This window comes from Paramormyrops kingsleyae, chromosome 10 (assembly GCF_048594095.1).
Source record: "Paramormyrops kingsleyae isolate MSU_618 chromosome 10, PKINGS_0.4, whole genome shotgun sequence".
Taxonomy (NCBI): domain Eukaryota; kingdom Metazoa; phylum Chordata; class Actinopteri; order Osteoglossiformes; family Mormyridae; genus Paramormyrops; species Paramormyrops kingsleyae.
This window is the reverse complement of record NC_132806.1, coordinates 21,073,358-21,093,051: the sequence shown is the minus strand read 5'-3', so window position 1 is coordinate 21,093,051 and position 19,694 is coordinate 21,073,358. Positions and strand designations below refer to the sequence as shown.

At 43.0% G+C, this 19,694-nt stretch overlaps 1 protein-coding gene across 4 annotated transcripts; it reads right to left on the bottom strand.

The window, feature by feature from the left end:
- Window positions 1-257: 257 nt before the first annotated feature.
- Window positions 258-19,101, bottom strand: bicc2 (bicaudal C homolog 2). Of its 4 annotated transcripts, none has more exons than XM_023842789.2 (19): window positions 18,655-19,100; window positions 17,343-17,389; window positions 17,068-17,137; window positions 16,831-16,910; window positions 15,605-15,766; window positions 15,369-15,422; window positions 13,260-13,454; window positions 12,781-13,026; window positions 12,268-12,399; window positions 11,459-11,645; window positions 10,913-11,049; window positions 10,320-10,513; window positions 9,881-9,977; window positions 8,933-8,972; window positions 8,053-8,210; window positions 6,879-7,077; window positions 6,399-6,520; window positions 5,434-5,533; window positions 258-2,026 (listed from the first exon to the last, which is right to left on the bottom strand). In XM_023842789.2, exons 1-19 carry the CDS (start codon window positions 18,914-18,916, stop codon window positions 1,896-1,898), a joined length of 2,613 nt encoding a protein of 870 aa, XP_023698557.1. In that variant the 5' UTR covers window positions 18,917-19,100; the 3' UTR covers window positions 258-1,895. The 4 variants fall into 4 exon arrangements, with proteins under 4 accessions (XP_023698557.1, XP_023698558.1, XP_023698556.1 ...); XM_023842790.2 differs by having other exon boundaries at window positions 6,399-6,523; window positions 9,881-9,947; XM_023842788.2 differs by having other exon boundaries at window positions 6,399-6,523; window positions 18,655-19,099.
- Window positions 19,102-19,694: the final 593 nt, after the last annotated feature.

Here is a 19,694-nt window from a genome sequence, read left to right as displayed (position 1 = left end):
TCGGTAAAGACACAAAAATATTTTAACATATTCCGTAGAAATCAATTTCTCATTTACATAGCGGAGGAGTCGGTAGGCTAGTACTCCGTGATTGGATAAATGTTTTGGAAGGTTATACTCTGAAGGATAGCGATTTACCCTGATTTTCAGTGTGGACTGTTGACGCATTGCGCACTGCATATGATCACCACATAGGTAAGATTTTGACCAAAAATTAAGCAATAAATATAAAACAAGTAATTGCTGAGCCTTTGAACTTGATAAAAACCGATATATTTTTATTCCTTTAATTTTAACTTTGGATATACAAAATATTTTTTAGAGTAGAATTCATCACCACCTTTTCAGATTGGTAGAAATGTACACAAAATGGATTTACATATATACCATGACTGGTCCTACCTATTCTCTTTATACTTCTAATATCTTTGAGTCTTAATGGAGGCAGGTTCAAACTGTACATCTAACTGGTCTGACTGACCCATGTCCCCCCAGCTAAGCCTCCTCCCTCCATCATTCTCAGTGAGTATTGACTGTTTTGTTTCAATCCTGGTCACACAAAGTGAATCTACCACCATTGCTTCTCTTTCCTTGAGCACCTGACCCAAGGATCACCTTCATAGTTAAGGCCAGCCCACTTTCTGCTCGGGTTCCTCCGGTGCTGTCAGAGGAATTAATTCATTAAGGCACAAAAGATGTGAGTAAAATGGGAATCATGCTTACGTGATTTGACTAAGTGGAGAAGAATGTATGTCTTTGTTAGGTGTGTATATTACTGTGCAGAAGCCTTCGGCCAGCAAAAAAAATATGTTTAAGTGTGTCAGCTTTGCCATTTAAAAACTAATATACCCAAATTATATATTATTATAACCAAAAACTCAACCACTAGCACCCCTTGGTTTGCTAATGAAGACCATATACTGTCAAAAAAAAGGATGCAGCCCTGGTACAGTTTTGTACTCCAAGGTACAAACAACATTAATGTACCCCCAATGGTACAAAAATGTTCCTCAGAGTCCATTTCTGTACCTTAAATTAGACTAAAAGGTACATTTACCTACAGCTAGGGTACAACTGGCAGAGCCTTGAGGATACTGCCCCAGGGACAATTTCATTCTCAAAGGTACAAATTGCTACTTTTTTTTCTGACAGTGCATGAATATAAAACAGGGAATGGCTGAGGTGCCCTAGAGCAGAGGTTTGGCTAGCAAAGTTCTTCTAGTCATTCAACAAGATGTCACTTTTTGGAGAAGAGAAGTAGGTTGTGTTAGTTTTTACTGTATTACAAATTTTCTGTATAAATTCTATATAGCAAGCATTTTTCTGAGCAAATAAATAATTATTGCCCTGACAAACATACTGTTTTTGGCCTAAGACTTTTTCACAGTTAATGTAGGAATAGCACATTGTCTCTGCACAGCACACACAAGTAGGATGTGTGTTTCAAGGATCCCTATCAGACCAGGCCCCTCCATATGCACAAGGAAGCATGCTATCAAGGCCACTTGTATCAAGACACAATACATATATCAGCATAATCAAGGAAAGAATCTGAGAAGAGCATTGGCCTTAATTTTGGTTGAGATATTTTTCCAGTTAGTCACCTCGTAATAAGTGATAAGTACCCACACATCCCAGTCCCACTCCTATAAAAAGTTCAGAATACATTTGAGCAAATTCTGACAATGGTATAAATGGGAAGTGTGCAGTGGATACCAAACGCCAGTGTTAGACAGGTGCATTATGGGTTACGATGGCTGTGGTGACCAAATTGCATAGCATAATGATGTAACCCAGGTGAAAAACAGAAGTTATTGTGACCCTGATCCCCAGTTGGATTTTGGGGAGTTGAAGGGGTGGACCGACAGCAGCAAGTTGGGGTGAAAACATCACCCTCACCAGCAGTTGTTCCGAGTAGCAACATCAGCATCCAAGATCCGCGGAAGGCGGCCACTGGCTCCACCCTCCAAGTAGGCTGACTTCACGACTGGTGGATCTGTGGTTTTCCACTTGCCGTTCTTCAGGTCTGAAGAGAGATAAGGAGCAGAAACACTCACCTCACAGTGCTGCTTGTATCTAAATAGCAGTTGGAAATGTGTGAAGACCAGTGGTGGAAAACATACTCAATTTTCATACTTAAACAAAAGTACTGATGCCACACCAAAGATTTACTCAAGTAAAAGTAAAAATCATCCAGTAAAAAATACCTAGTTTTAAAAGTACTTCAGTAAAAAATGTTAAAATCTATTGATCTTATAAAACCTATCCTTTTAAATTCACTCAAGACAGGTATGAATATAGCATTGTAAATTGTAACGCAGTGCAATAAGGAAAACTGAGTAGCAGAGAAACTTGGCGAGCTTGCTAATGCAGATCAGCGGAATGACTTTTTCATTCTGAGGAAAATGAAAGATTGATCTACGGGCTAGATTTCATAAAGAATTACAGTTGACCCTTCCACTTCATGGGGGTCCCTCGGTCCCCTTAGAAAGTGAAGCAAGCACGCCAGTGGAGTGAGATCACTGTGAGATATTACATGAGAGGCTGCCCTAAACACACTTGGCGTCCTGAAACCAGCACTGCTGTCACGTCCTACACGCCTGACCCTCGTCTCCTCCCTAACGTGACCTTGATGAGCCACGCCTTACCCCTCCGTTTCCCCACAACTGGCCAGAGATCTGCCTGCTGACTTCCTGCAGCTTCGCCCACCGGCTCCCCGCAGTTTGCAGGAGCTCCACCCACCGTTTCCAGTCGGAGGAAGAAGAAACGAAGAAAGCAGTCTGTGCCTGTAGCTACTGCCTCGCCAGACCCGGTGCCTCTGGAGCCCTACCCTGGGAAAGCCACCGTCATGCCTCTAGAGTCCAGCCCAGGAGAGGCTACCAGCATGCCTCCATAGTCTGGCCAAGAAGAGGCTGCCTCTGCACCTATAGAACCTGTCTTCGCCTCTGCTGTGTATCCAGAGCCTGTCTTTGCTTCTGCTGCATCTCTGGAACCCATCTTCGCCTTGGCTGAGCCTCCAGAGCTCAGCCAAGGATGGACCGCCGCTCCGTGTGATCTTCCAGAATTTGACCCGGAGGGGGTTGCTCCACCCAATCTTCTTGAGTCTTCTTCTCTCAAACTTTTAAAGCCATGCCCAAGAGGGGTCTCGCAGTGCAAGGTCCAGGTCGCCGGTTCAGAGGGGGCCTCTGTGCCCGCTCCAGGTTCCTGGCCCAGAGAAGGCCACTCCACCCGTGCCTCAGAGCCCTGGTCCAGAGAGGGTCACTCTGCTTGAGTTCCCTGCTCCCAGGCCAAGGGGGGCCCCTTCGTCTGTTTCACCTCCAGGTGTCCCGGCTTTGCCCTGCTTGCCTTCAGGTGTCTGGGCAGTGCCACATTCACCTCCAGGTGCCCTCACTGCACCCTGTTTGCTTCCAGGTGTCCCGGCTTCTCCCCACTTGCCTCTAGGTGTCCCAGCTTCACCCGCTCATCTCCTGATATCCCACCGGCGCCTGCCTCGTCTCCTGTTGTCACCCTGGAGGCCTCCATGCTGCCTCCTGCTTCACTGCTGGTGGTCTCCTCATCCCCTGCCAGTTGCCATCAGTCCAACACCCAACTCACCGGTCACCACCAGACTGGATTGGAGTGATCTGGAGGCTTAGGCTGACCCCGTCCTAGGTCCTGGGGCAGCCACTCATGTCAGCTGAGGTCCAAGAGACAGGCAGGTACCCCCTTGGCACCCTCCTGCTCCTGTCTTGCAGTCCTCTCAGCACCCTCCTGCTCCTCTCCTGCTGGCCCCTCGGCAGCCTATGGCCCCGCTGGCCATACATGTTTCTGTATATGGTGCCTCAGTCCTTGTCCCAGTGCCCTGTCCTGCTTTTGTTTTACCCTGGCCTATATCCCTTATTATCTCCTCCGGTGTTTCTGTCTTTGTCTCTGTTGTTCCCCTGTTTGTCTGCACTGTTCTGGTGTGGTGTGTTCTGTCTGTCTCTGTCTTTGGCTCTTCTGCTCCCTCGTCTCCTTTGATGTTTAAGGTTCGTCCTTTCAGTCCCTGGTGTGTTCCTGGTGCCTGGTTCCATCCCGTGTTTGATCTGTCTCGTCAATGTGTTGTTCTCTCCTGTTCTCCTTTTGGTCCTTGGTCAGACCCCTGCATGTTCCATGTCCATGGTTGTGTCGAGCATCCTGTCCTGACTGGTCCTGTTCTGTCTGGTGGTCCTGCCCCTCCCTAAACTTGTCCTGATGAGCCATGTATGGTGCTTGTTACCCCTCGTTAGTCCTTGTATATAAGTACCTGTTTGTCTTGTTAGTCCCGGTCAGGTCATTGATGTCGAACCCTTGTGTTGCCTGTGCCCTTCCTTGCTCTACTCCTCCCATTTCGATCCCTCTATTTATTTCCTGTCTATGTTCTTTGAGTTCAGTAAACCCGCTTTTAGTTTCACTACACCTGCCCCCAAGTCATTCGCTCCTCAAGTCATGACAGCAATAGGATTTTTATTTTATTGTTACTAATGATGGTCTTTCAGATTGTATCAGAGTAAAAAGTCATTATTTGGCTCAGGAATGTAGTGAAGTGAAAGTAAAAGTTACAACAACTTAAAATACTCAAATAAAGTATAAATCCGGGAAAAAAAAATTTAACAAAGTATTTGTACTTCACTACTTTATGTCTCTGGTGAAGACCATGAGAAAGTGGATTACACCTGCTCTAAATGTTCATTACCATTTACAGAATCTCCATTTACAGAAAAAAAATATCTTTGAGAGTCAATGGTGCTCTATAGACATTGCAGCTCAAAATACAGTCTTGTACTGATGCCCCATATTAGAAGTTAAAAATAAGTCAAAAAAGTTTCTTTCCTGAAATAATTGAGATAAGAGAGCATGCATGAAGAGCCCCCATAATTAAACTAATTTCTCCTTAATTTGCACAATTTTGGTCTACTACGACATTTTCCATCTTGCAATGCATTTGAAGAAAACTATAGCTTGCTGCATTTCCGCACGTCTCATCTAATGCCTTAAGTTGAGCGTGCTTATCAGATCACAACGTCGCGAGGCGAACACAACATGATGAATTTTATTCTGAACTCATCTAGAAGTCATCAACTTCGGACCCAAAGCAACAACGGTACAATGAGAGGACAACAGTATGGGCGAAATGCTGTAAACATGCTGATTAAAGAGAGAAAAAGCACTCGTGGGCAATTAATACAGAAATAAATAAATAAGTGAATAAATGACTTTTCAACTGATCGGGGCTGCGGCCCATATGGAGAGGGTGGAGATAAAGGATGATTCACGGTAGCATTTTACAAAGCGCGCTCTAATGCGCTGTTCCACATGAAGAAACTTAGAAATGATGAAAACCATTTCAGAAATGCATCAGAGCATCCCCCCGAGAAAGGGGGGCAAAGAGAAGCTCCCGAGATGTTTCGTCTCCCTCCCCACACAGTGCCTCACCGGATATGGCCAAGAGCATCTTCCGCCTTGCACCAAAGGTGGAAACTCCAACCTCCTTTAGGTCGGCATCAGACAGGGTCAGGAAGGTCTGAAAGTCGATCTATGAGAGAAGGGAAGGGGTGTTTCTCGATACCAAGAATGCAAAGATCATACTTGTGGTCTTGGCAAGACCAGTCTTACTAACTTGCCTCCCAAAAACGAACTAAGGACACAATGAATCATGGGATTGGTCTCATTTGGCAAGGATGCAACCAAGGTGTCCTTGATATTGGGGGTGAGGCAAGAACGACATCTAAAGATTTTTACTATCCTCTATACTTCTGTTTTTAGTATTGGAACTGGTCTTTGGCAATGAAAGATGACATAAAATGGATACATAAGAACACAACTATGGTCAAGAACAGATAATGAGAAACACGCAAGGTTTAGAGAAAGAGGTAAGGGATCTCTGTGGTGCCTGCACCACGCCGCTTGCGAGCTTCTGTCTAAACACTCTCCGGGGAATTCTACAAACCAGTTTATTTACAGATTCTCTGTAATCCCCCTTTTAAATCACTCATAGGCAGGTATTCTGGATGTGAATAGTCCACTACAGCAATGACTTAACAGAATAAACCTTTTTTTGAACTGACAGCTATAGCAGAACTGGCAAAAAAAACACTTGACAGTAATAATGATGGATGTAGCAGTTTGATGGGAGATTTCTCAGTCCTTTACACATGAAGTGGAAAAATTTCTCGCCAGGTAGTGGTTAAGGATGTGGATTCGTAAACCAAAGTTTCCCGAATCCCAGGAGGGCCTTTACCGTAGTACCCTTGAGTAGAGCACTTAAGACAAATTGCTCCAGTAAAACATCCAGCTGTACCAATGGGCAAATATTCACTTTATACAGCTAGGAAAACTAAATGCAAATGCATTTTTCATGGTTTATGATAACTAGGACTATGACAGATTCACTACTGTACCTCCTGCTGCTGGAAGATCTCAATATATTTGCTAAGGCCCAGTTGGCCTAAAAGCTCAGGTAGGTTGTGGGTGGACGGCCCTGCCCTGCTCTCTGAAGATGAACGCTCAAAGTAGCCGTCCACTGCTGAAGGAGAGGGCAAGAGGTCAATGACACAACACCAAGCAATGACTTGCTGATCATATGTGTTTTTAGTTAGAAGCTTTGATTCGAAGGGGTGTTTCAAAATGTAACTCTCAAATCTTTGTGATGTATAATTAATTTAGCTTTCACAATATACCTCATTATTTTGTAACACAGAGAAAAGGAACTTTAATCTCCTGTTCCCACTGAGCTCTCTTATTATTAATTCTAGAAAGATATGGTTTTTCCAGCACATCTTTGAATTCTAATTTGAGTTACAAAGATCCGTGTTCACATGCAAGCATTCAGCATTGCATGGTAGTCATTTCCTCAGTTATATCACAGAAAAGGAGCTTACAGGGTTTGTCTGTTGAGGCCCTGGGAGAAGACGACCTAAAGGAAGATGAGGAATAAGAGACACTGAAAGAAGATGGAGAGTAAGAGGAGGAGGATGGCAACAGAAGAGATGGTGAAGGGGAGGATCCTCGTCTTTCCCGCCAGTTCTCTGAGTCGCTCCCATTATGAATTCTGTCCCAGCCATTCTGCGATGCCCACGTCTGGAATGGAGGAGACGGGAAATGACAGAACATCTTAATGCCCCCCTGACACACACATCACCTACAAACACATTCATAACAACATACACACAGCAACAGACAAAGCACACACAGACACAGCCTCACATGCATACAAAGGTGCATGCACACAAGCAAACACAGCAAATGGCTGAGAAAAGTTTTGTTCACATCATTCTCCCCTTATGTGCTGCCTTGTCCCCAGCTACATACAGAAGCAAACGGAGGCTGGCTGTATAAAGTAAGTGTTTCAATCATGACTCCTACATTGTACTTTGTTCATCCTCTTTAATCTTCTAAAAATACTGTTCTTTTATGAATTATGCATCCAGACTAAAATGTTTCCAGTCACTGTAACTCTATATCCACTTTTCAAATAAGCCTTTGCTCATTTGGAGGTTTAACAGATTGGACAGCTTAATATTTTTCCCAGGTGAAGTCCCACTGGTCACCTGGGAAGGAAGAAGAAATGACAGAAAGGAAGGAAAAATTACTTTTTAAAAGTATACAAGTATTACCTTTCCAGCCTGCACTCAGACATCACATATTCCAGCACTGACTATATAAATGCTATGATAAATCATCTATTGGGAAATTGAATGACATTGTTTACACTTCTGTTAAAATTCTAGCTGCACAGTAGCATTGACCAAGTTGGATATCGACACTACATGCAATGTGCCATAGTTCAGGTAGGAAAATTACAGTGCCTGTAGAGAATCATCTAGCAATAATGTGAAATTATATCTGCCATTTATAATGAGTAAAGTTCCTGAATGATGTCATTACCTAGGTAAATATACTAAGATTTTGTTTCAACCAACCCGTTGAGTATAAAGAGTCACAGTCATAGAGTACTTCACTGGTTGGTTGCAATAAAATCTTGGTCTGGATTTTTACTTTCTGGATTTGAAATGACAGGAAGGGGCTGTATCTCAGTTGTAACAGCTACAATACCTGTTGGGTGGCAGTGCCAAGATATGATTTGTAGCTCCGGCGGCTGATGGATCGCAGTTCCTTTACGACCTCTGTGGGCATAGACTTGGAGAAGCCCAGACCGCTCCATGTGTCAGTTGGAGTCCTCACTTCTGTCTCCACCGGCTTCTTCTGCATCGCTGGAAACGTGCATCATGCAGGTTCCACAGAGGCACACATGCCCAGAACAGATGCACGTAACAAACACAACACAGTAAGCACAACCCCTTCACGCGGCACGTAGCGCCACCCCAGGCAAAGTCTGTAATTCTATTATCAAGAAACAAGCTGACCATTTGGTTCTTCCCAACAAATGAGTAGCAGTTAAACATGCCCTACAACCTTTTCGTTTTTTTTCCTCATTTTTCTGGCAGATTTCAATGACCAAGAGGCACATTGTGCATTGAAATGATAATTCATAATCTGGTAAAACACTTAGGGGATTTACAATAATTTGACTTCAAAAGTGTATTCTTTGTTCAATGCCTGCTTTCCTTTGACTAATGAACAGGCATAAAGTAGACACAGTAGCCCAGCAATCCTCACCTAACTTGCAATACAGAATAAATACGGAGCATATCACAAACAAGGCATTAAGGCTGCTCTAAAATAATAGCTAAAAGGGCCGTAAGATACACAAGGCAAAGGGAACTTATTTTTCAAAGCAGCAAATGACTGCTTTGACTGGAACATTGGTATGTTATAGAAAATGACTGAGATTTAAAGATAGCTCAGTACTTGTTTAAGAGCTGTTTGTAATTCAGACCCTGTTTACCATGCATGAATGCCCTCTGCACTATCTAGCCTTCACACGCGGAAAAATCCGCCAGAACAATAATACAAATCAAAGGGAATTTCGTACCTCTCGTCGCCAGGAGCCTCTTTTTTTCATAGTCATAATCCTAGAACAATGTAAACAAATAAACAGAAACAGGTAGAAATTAAATTAGGTGACTTGAGAAGCAAAAAGCCAGGAGTTGTTAGGTTACATGAGAATCAACAGGAGTTGATTTCTTGAGACTGTCCTTAAAGTGCTCTGATGGTTTCTGCTGGTGTTTGGAAAATAAATATATCATCTGTCCTACAACCTTTTATTTAGGGGGAAAAATGTAAAAATGCACAAGAATCAGGTGCATGTAAAATTCTATCTGCAAAAGGTCAGAAGAGCAGCAAAGCAATTTGTCAAATTTTGCAGTGCTCAAACTGGCTCCCATTTCCACTGGTGGCTTTTAATTCCAGACATGGCGATTGTCTGGCATTTGCGCGAATTGCCTGCAGTGCATGGAGTCCCAATCTAATTGGACCCACATCAAATCTAGACTGTACCAGCATAGACTTATTATGTACTGTTATATTTTCCACACAAGCGTTTCAATTTGGTCTTCTGTCTTAGTCTATCACCATCATTCATCAGAAGATAAGCTAGAGAAACTCAATGCATACTGATATGCAGTTTCCTCTGGCGTTCCTATATACAACGTCAGATTAATATTTCTGCCATTGAGCTCCCAAGAAATGTAATCAAGTACAAAAACAAAAGTAATCAGACCAACTGTCTCATGATGAAAGAATAATGAAAAGCAGATAGAGATTATATTTCACCAACTGACTTTCTCAGAATATTCTTCTAACCAAAAAAAAGGTGTCCACTATTATATTACTCAGCAGTATCAACGTTACATTAAGGCTGTGAGAATATCTTATAAACAGCTAAACATAGCCAGCTCCTTCCAGTATTAAAGCAATAATGTATTCCTTTTGCTTCTAGAATCAGAACTATTCTTTGTTGCATCTAGAATCACTGGCATACCTCGTTGCTTGTGGAATTGGAACCTGTCTGAATGGTGTCTTCTCTGCTACTGTTTCTTCTCTCTGTCCTTGAAGAGTTCAAGGAAGCATTTAATATTCTGAAAGAGAAGAGCAATCTCATCTTCATACACACATCTCACTATTCATTACCATGTATTGTTATTATACCTGTTTCAAGAAATATTGTGTGCATTCAGTGCATTAGCACTAAGAAAATAAATACCATGTTATGTAACAAGATGTTTGTACTCTCTGGACTTCATAAAGCATCATTAACATAATGACCTTCTTAAAGGTGCTACATAAGGCCATGTTACATCTGAACTTGAAACAGATGTTCATTTTCATTCCAGTAGACTTATGACCTAGTATTAACTGAACAGTTGGTAAACGAAACAGGTGGCAACTTGTGCACCGATGGACTCAAAGGTCGGGCTTACAGTTTGTTAGTGTTCTGGGTTGCCATGTGGTGGGACAAGGCTGCAATTCCTTCTGGGTTTTGGTCTCTTATGGCCTCTGATTGACTGCTTCTCCTATGGAAATAGGCAGCCTTTTCTCTGACATCCAATCCCTGGCCCCCAGGCACGAAGCTTCCAGGATCTGAGGAACTCAGCTGACTTTTATCCTCCATAACCTAAGAAAGCCGTGAATCAGAAAGTGACAGGATGAAAAGTAATGCACAATGAATGTCTCCCTTTGTCGCTCCAGAAAGACCAGTCATGCCCAGTTCAGACTGGAAGAATGATGCATAACACTGCAGTAGTAGGTATGACACGGTGACAAAAAGCATTGGAAATAATGTGGCTGCCTTTGCAATGAAAGATGAACTTGTCAAATTAACATCAAAGGCTACAGCTTCTTAATATTCCTTAACCAGTAACATGGTGTCATTCTTTAAACTTATTGTAACATTAATGCTGCATTGCAAATTAAAGTAAATTAAAGTAATCAGTATGACAATTATTTTAATTGTTACTAATTTTACAGGCATGTGACTCATAAGATGTGTTGAGTGTGAGATGGATGACTGCACCTTCTCTGACTTAGGGTCTGTCTCTTTCACCATTATGATGCACTCCTTCTGCACAACCGATAGACCTGGTGGGGGTGAGAGTGTGGTCTTCACCTGCTGGGGACTGTCCTGCACTCCTTCTGGTGCAGTGGCAGCACCTGCAGACAGAGAATAGCCTCTATATTACACTATCCAGCAAGTCAGCACGGCCCACTGCTGGATAAACACTGTATGACTGGCTGCTGGTCCTTTAATGTGGTCTGTTTAAAGAATAACATTTCTTCAGCATTCTGTGTTTGCTGAGTTTGCATGCGTTCACTGTTCTGTTTACTTGTGTGACAGTCTGTGTTTAAATGAGCTAGTGAGGAATGACTTGGCATGCGTGTCTAGCTGTGTGTATATTTGTGTGCGTCTGTGTAAATTAGGTAAATGATCAGTCATAATCCCCCAACTTAATGAGGTACCATAGACACAGCATTGTGGGGGAGGGGGCGCAAGCACCTCATGATGTGTTCTTCAAATGCAGGATGAAGAAATGCGGTCGTTTTAGACAATGACAGGCTGTACCTTGATCAGAGAGCCGAAGCTGCTGCATCATCATGTTCAGCCAGTGGTTGTTGAGACCGGTTAATGTGATGTCACCGGTGGGCTTTGCAGCAACGTTGGTGACCTCACTGGGGTCCAATCTGAGTAGTAGTCGCCGAGCCTCATAAAGGTTGCCAACGTTCTTCTCCAGGGTTTTCACCACCACCGACTGTGTGCATGGAGCATATCAGACATCACCAATCAACACAGGATGAGACAGCAACTGAAGTTCCGTGGCAACTTGGAAGGGAGAAGAGAATTCATACCCACAGCCAGTATCAATCATCTCAGGAGGAAGGGAATCAGTCACACTCAGAAACAACATCAATCAAATCAAGAGAAAGGGCCGAGTTCACGCCCACAGACAAGATCAATCAACTAAGGTAGAAGGAAATCATTCACACTTAGAGATAACATCGATCAAATCAGGAGAAAGGGGTGTGTTCACACCTACAGACAAGAATAATCTACTCAGGAGGAAGGGAAAAATCCAAGGTGCCATGTCTGTATCGTGGAGTCCGCTGATTTGAGAAAAGTCAGGAGCTTATGAATATTCATCTGCAGTAAGGCCATTACCTTTTTGAATTTGATTTTAATCGCTGTTGACACATGTAATATTACTCTAATCTCAGTTCATTCTGAACAAAAATATACAAAATTCAGACTCCTCATGAATATTGATGAAAATATAGATTGAGTACAACAGAGGCAGAAAAGAATGATGCAAATGACAATCAATCACAGTTCTTGTCTGACTACAGCATTTGAACCATTGCAAGTTGCGAGCGTACCTTGGCGGTCTGCTTGACCTTGGGTTTGATGCTGATGAAGACGCCCAAATTTTGCATTATGTGGCTGAGCTTGCGAGGGTCCGCCTCCCCATTCTCCCGCATGTCAAACATCAGGCACACTGGCAGACAGTCCTTTTCAATGAACAAATAAATAGGTACAGCTAAATAGGTAGCCCTGTGCCTCCAAAAATTAATCTTACACAAGCAGAACTCTACTATGAGTTACATGGGCACCAAGTGCTCTACAACAAATGAGTCATTGAAGCCATATGGCAAATATAGTTGTTAAACCAAAAAATAATGTATGCTTGTTAAACAGGATGTGTCACATACCAAACAGAACCTTCAACACTTCCAAATTTGTCTGTGAACAAGAACACCAAGTTCTACCAACTGTCTTAAAGCAAGCCCTGAAGTATAGCATTCAGCAATGTCGCTACAATGCTGCGCTCCTTTCTGAAATACATAGTTCCATATCGCCCCTGAAGGCAGCCTTACTAAGTAGCGACTCACCAGGAGCTGTTGCCGTGCTAGGCACACCCCATCAGGAGCTCCTTGGATGAGCAATGAAGGGGGGCTCTGAGGGGCACTGAGATCTGGCAGGATTATCTGAGTGTGGGTCATGTGCATGACAGTCAGGAAGCTGGTCGCGCCATGGCCCAGGAGGAGGTGCTGCTGGGAGCTGATATCGAGCTGAGTGCTGACCGCCACGTGATTCTCCGGGCCCAGGAACATCTCCATTAGCATGCAGGTGGCCTTCTGTCACGGGAAGGGATCAAGGATCAGAGAGCAAATTTCCCCCAGATAGAGGGACTGCTAACACAGTGTCTCACGCCCGTGGCCGCTTAGAGGTAGGAAGCGAGATAAGAGAATGTGGAGGAGGATGCTCTTATTCTCCACACTATAGGATGATCTATGAGGAAGGAGAAAAGTACAGGAGGGCAAGAATATAGCAGCCCTATAGGAGGAATGGAATAGCTTAGTGCTCTGACCTTCAGAGAAGCAGAGTTCCCCTGCAGACCTCGCACTATGCAGCTGCAGCTGTAGAACCTAGGCTGCTGCCGGAAGCTGATGCTCACGCCAAAGGCCTGGGCCACGTGCTGGACCACAGGGGAGCTGACCTCTGGCATGACCTGGGAGGTCAGCATCATCGGCAGGTCAAAGGTCAAAACCAGTGGCTGGAGGTCCTGTGCAGAAGAAGAGCCCAGAACCACTGAACAAACCAATGTTACTAATACAGAACTGCAGATCTTCACACATGGTTGGGTGACACTGAACCCAATAGGCCAATGGGCTGATCCAGAGAGCATTGAATTATTAACTACAGAGCTAAAAGTAGTCTGTGTGCTACACCAGACATTCAACTGATGCTGTCCTCATTCCACTATGCTACAATGGCCACACTTTACTGTACTGGACCTGTAGCATTCCACTCCGTTAATAATCAGATCCTCTGTGCATCCTTCTTAAGGCTTGAAATTGCACTGATTGCTCCTACTTCTGGTTGGATGGCCTAACAGGAGCTTCTCCCCACACCTGAGATGCACTTGTGCTGGGTCCCCTCCTTCTATCACAACACACTACATCTTTGGATAGCTCTCACAACTGCTTATGTCGCCGCTGCACTGGCAACACTACTTCTCCTTCAACACTCAAGTTTCTTTTGAAATTTCAGCAGATCCAGTTGCCTTGTCTACCTGGATGGATAATCATATACGGCTGGCTGCCAAGATAACAGCAAAACGCTTTTTCTAAGACCTTATTACACCCTATGTCCCATTACAGTCTTTGTAGTCCATAGGACAGCACAGCTATAAAAGAAAATCAAACTCATCTCTGTTTTCAACCTTGACCTTATTTTAGTGGAAAGCATGCCTCCCGAACACCAAAACCGCAGACGCCCCTTCAAGGAAGGACTTAAAATTCACCTGCTCATTTCCCACTTTATTCTGCATCTTAGCTCTGAACTCCTCAATGCATTCTGCATACTTTCAAGGGCCTGCTCTTTGACAATCTGTTAGATTGGATTCACAAACTCTTATTCTGCTGGTCATGGACTTAATTCACAACTATCCCCTGCATTTTAATGTAGCAATTTTTCATTTTAATTATCCTGCTTCAAAAATTTCTGTATAAATGTTTATCTTTAGCTGCTGTCATTGACTATATTATGAGGTTATTATTTCTGCATCTTAAGTTGACGCACATTTTCATCTTTGGCACACTGTGTTTCGTACAGCATTTTGCGGCACCGTATTACCAAACACAATTTTAGTAGCCTGTAAGGAAAGCATATACCATGTAATGGTTGGGCATCCTATCCAGGGTGCCCCTGCCTTGTTTTGTTCCCTTGGTTTACTTAGATTGACTCCAGGCTCACCATGACCCAGAAATGGGATCATGGATCTAGAAAATGGATGGATCAATAGATATATGGATGGATGGGTGGATGGGTGGATGGATGGATGGATGATGGATGGATATCATAAACAATACCACACAAGATTTATTTCACTTGCCAGTTATGTGCCTGTGTTGATGTTCTTTGTCTTTTAATGCACGTATGTCCTGACCTGATTATGTACAGTATATTTGTAACACAGGACAAGCTCTTCTGTCAAATGTAAATGTGATTGAAAATAACAAGCAAAGATGCTGCCAGCAAGTAGGTTCTCTTATTCATCTCGTCAGCACTTTAGGGAAAACATGACTGTCCAGGGGATTTGGGTTTTCTTCATTGGATGTTGTTTCTTGCACTGCGCAACACACATGTAAGAGTCCTACTTACTACTGCAATAAGAAGACTAAGAATACCCGTCTATTGTATGAGATTCTCAGACACATTCACACACGAATGGAAGTTTAATGTCACCTGACTTGAAAGTAATTGAAGAACAGAAGGAAGACATCAGGAACTTAGGAGAAATAAGAAAGCGTAACGTGGATTTATTGTTGCATGTCACAAAAACAAATAAGGAGATAGATAGATAGATAGATGATAGATAGATAGATAGATAGATAGATAGATAGATAGATAGATAGATAGATAGATAGATAGATAGGTGTTGATACGTAGGTAGGTAGGTAGGTGATAATCTTACTCGTATTTTCCTCCTAGCTGACTCTACTCCTTCAACTGGCCCAGCAATAGACACCTGGCAGGTGAAAAAGCAATATGCAGGTTTAGTGACAGTAAAACAGAACAAAAAAAAACATTTCAAGTGCCCTATTTTGGTAAGATAAACCTAATCACAGGTGTCACAATAGCACCTAGTTGTTAGATGCTAAGTGTCACCTCACAGGATGTCGCTCCCTGGATTAATGCTCTGTGACATACCTGGTTGCTCTTCTCCCCTGTGGCATTGTGTCGGTTGGAATCAGGAAAGTGGATGTGACACTCTGTCACCTCCATCACTTTTTTAATGTTCCCACCTCCCTTCCCAATCACATGAGAGTGCTCCGTATGGGTCACGTCAATCTTTAGGGTTACTTTATTCACCTGAAGAACGTTCATAACAGGACATAACAGGCATATGGTGATACCACTGCACAGAGTCCGGAGACCCAAATAAATAAAGAAAATCTAATAAAATACAGCTTAATTATAATATATTAACAAAACAGAAGTTCGTACAGTACTGTGCAAAAGTCTTACGCAGTCAAAGAAAATGATGCTTAAATTATCTTTATGTTGGTGTAAAACTGTGCTAAAAACCGTGCTACTGTGTGTTAGCTTAGCCATTTCAAAACCTCTGCTAAAGTCACCCCAGTATTTCCAGCAACCATACAATGCACCCATGTATTTAGTACGCGACCACTAGCATATCTCGTATAGCTAATCAATATCTCACTGGCTTTTTAAACTAATTAAGTTAACTACTTAAATGAGCCGATGGTGAAATTTAAGAAATAAACAGAATGGCCAGGGTGCCCCTGAGGAGAGACTGGGAGCTGAAGTGGTGTTCTGTGCTCATCTAGCCATCCAACTGGGTATGAGTAACTTTCTGGAGAACAGAAGAAAGTTTTACTAGTTTTTATTGTGTTACTCTTAATTTGCATATGTTCTAATACTCAGATAATAGCTTTAAACATTTCTTTTGACTGCTTAAAACTTTTGCACAGCACTGTATTCATAACCATAATTACCACATTACAATAACATTCATAAAAATGAATTAGATGACCTAGATTAAGAAGAACATTTAAGTAAATTATTATTTGAAGCAACATGTTGTTATAAGTTCACTTATACAGTATATACTATATAATATGCTGTTGTTAATACATTATTTGCACCCACTTTACTTGAAGGGGTACAAATACTGTTGTTGTGACTCTTACTTAATGTATTAATTAAACAGAAACTAAAGTGTTAATTACGTGCTGATCCCATGTTCGTTCATCATCAGTCAGTCATAACGGTTCATGTATTCATGCAGTGACTATATTTGTTCATGACTTGTACTTGAGTAGTGACTAAGTCATTAAGTTATTAACTCATATCTTGGAAACAAAGGATAAAACAAGAATGTGGAAGAATGCGAGAAAGACTCAAGGTTCCACCTTTGTCTCCAAAAGATCTAATATCTTCTTCTTGGCCTCCAGAACATTCTCTCTCTTCCCTTCAACCTTTACATGTGGATCTGACAGAGAGACAACAGATCTGTCCATTCCATACAAATGTCGTAAAACCAAACCGTCAATCCATAAAATGGGGCCCATCACTTCCCGCTAACGCGACTCCATCTATTGTATGCTAACGACTGGCTCTCACGCCTGGAGAATCAGCCTTCATCATACCTTTCTTTGACTTAGCTCCAATCTTCAATTTGGAAGGCCATTTAATCTGAGTGTTGGTTTCTATCATCACCTGTGAGGAAACACCTGGTGAGAGGACTTCACAATGAGACCAAAAGTGCCATATTCACACTTTCAGCCCAACACCTACTATAATCTCAGAGATCCCAGTCATCGCCTGTATCAGAAAGTGTCATAAAACCATCCCGAGCTAATTGGAGAGCTGAGGCTGGAAGTCAGGCATGCAGTGGGGACTGAGATTCACCATTTCCACTTACTTTCTTGAAGAACTCCTCCCCAGATAACCCATTTTCCTCTGGAGGGGCTACAAAAGAGGCCAGGGGAGAAAGATATTACATGGTGATAGACACACCTATCGCACAACCCTGACAGACACCAGCAGGACATAGCAAAGCACTCCTGAAGACATAAGCACGTCATCTGAACAAGTGTCAGGACTCGCGAATGCACACAATATCTGCGGAAAGAATGACGTTTGTTCATCCGTCAGATCTGTCAAGTTCTATCACTAAGTGTCAGACACCAGTTCCTAATTACATCCTTCTGAAAACACACAGGGACATAAAATCTTGTTTCAAGCCACATGAAAAAAAAATGCTACAAGTGACATACAGCTAAGTCTGACTCATAGGAACAAATGTGGACTTCTTCAAAACTTTTTAATGGAAAAAAAAATGCTTGTTGTTCTTCAGGCACTGTAAAATAACTTTAGGCTTACCATTTACAATCGCTTAAAAATATACAAATCCCTAATCCACAAAATAACCAAAAATGCATGAGCTCAAGAAACACTGGGCCATAATTATGGAATGATAATTATAGAAGCCATAATCGAATAAGCTCCCTTGAGATAAGCGGAAGGATAAATGGGAGCAATAATTTAAGGAATAATAATAATAATTAACTGAAATGGAAATAAACATTTAAAACAGAAGTGCAGTTTAAATGGCAGGAAGATTTAAAGCCCCCCCCCCATAGCATATTCCCATGGTGACCTATGCCCCCATCACTATAGGTTACACAGACTGGGGCTCAGGAATGGCTGCACGGAATCGAGCTTTTTGGGCAGACAAAAACCCAGCTGACTCAAACAGCCCCCTAGTACCCCCCCCCCCCCCCCCCCCCCAAAAAAAAAAAAAATCCAACTTATCCCATAGTACAGAGAGACCTCCCTCTACACACACGCACACACACACACACACATACCAAGGAGACAGAAACCGAAACCTACTCTGTGAACATATGACAACCTACACATTCATATGTCATATTTAATTGTCATCACCTCTGGAGTCAAAAGATAAATGGAAAAAAAAAGAAAACAGCAAGGAACGCATGCGACACAGGGCCACCGCTGCAACAGCCTGGAAATGTGCAGTCAGGAAATATTCTGCAAAGACGGCGAGTTATGGAAGAACAACTGACACCTCCAGGTGAGAACTGCAGTGAAAAGTTTAGCAGAAATAAGAACATTTCCAAAGAGAAGCACAGTGCAAAGTGCTGTAATCTGCACAGCAGGACCATCCTGTACAGACTCCATGGCCACATAATCTCACGCCGCGCACTTACAGAGCAGCATCATCTCCAGTTTCTTCCTGTCAATCCGGAATCGTTCCTCCACCCAGTCTGGATCACAGGGTTTCAAGGCAACATCTTCTGCTTCTGGCAGGGCACTTTTCTCCTCTTCCTCATCCTCCTCTTCCTCTTCCTCCTCCTCCTCCTCTTCTGGCCGGGACAGGGATCGACTTGGCTTGACGAGTGCTTCTCCCTGGGCCATGGGTTCCAGTTTGCACAGGTCACGATCTAGAAGGTCCTCGACGGAGCTGGCCATGGCAGCGGTGCCGTCACTGTGACCACGGAGACGGAGCGGGAAGGGGGAGAGCAAAGGAAACGACAAGCCCCTCACCCCCTCACCCTGGTCCCGCCTCCATGGAGTCTAACTGACAGTAGGATGCAAGAGCTGGAGGAGGAGCAGGGGTAGGGAGAAGCAATGAGGCAAAGGGGTACAAAAGGCTACTTTGGTACCAACCACAGCCTATAAGAACACAGCAACACAGTGACCCGTCACACTGGTGTATCCGCCAATAAGAAGTGGAAAATACTATTCCCTTTGAAAGTTTACTTGTGTTCGAACTTACGAAAATACTTCTCAAAAAGTGAATGAAATTTGTCTCAAATTTGCAAGAGCCCAAATAAGATAGGGAGGAGATAACTGATAGAAGCTGAGTCTGAGCAGTCAGGAAAGAAAAAAAATAACAGTTATAAACTCTTTTACAGTATTTGTCCTGGTAAGATGGGCATTGGATACAGTAGCTCACACAAGACCTGCGTTGTGAATGAAGTCGTCCATGCAAAGGTTGCCTTATCGCATGGGAACATGTTCCGTAAATAGCTGCATAATTTCTACATGAATGGGCTGGACCAGAGGGTGGCTCAGTGTTAGAGCCCCACCCACTCCAAAAAGGGAAGAGGGCTTGAGATTCCATGGAGGAAGGGGTGGGGGTGGGGGTTGGCCTTTCAGAAACGACCCAGCCAAACAATGTGCCAGAAGAAAAGGCTACTCCACTAACAAATAGGCAGCGGTGTGTTTGTGAACATCGCCTAGCAAC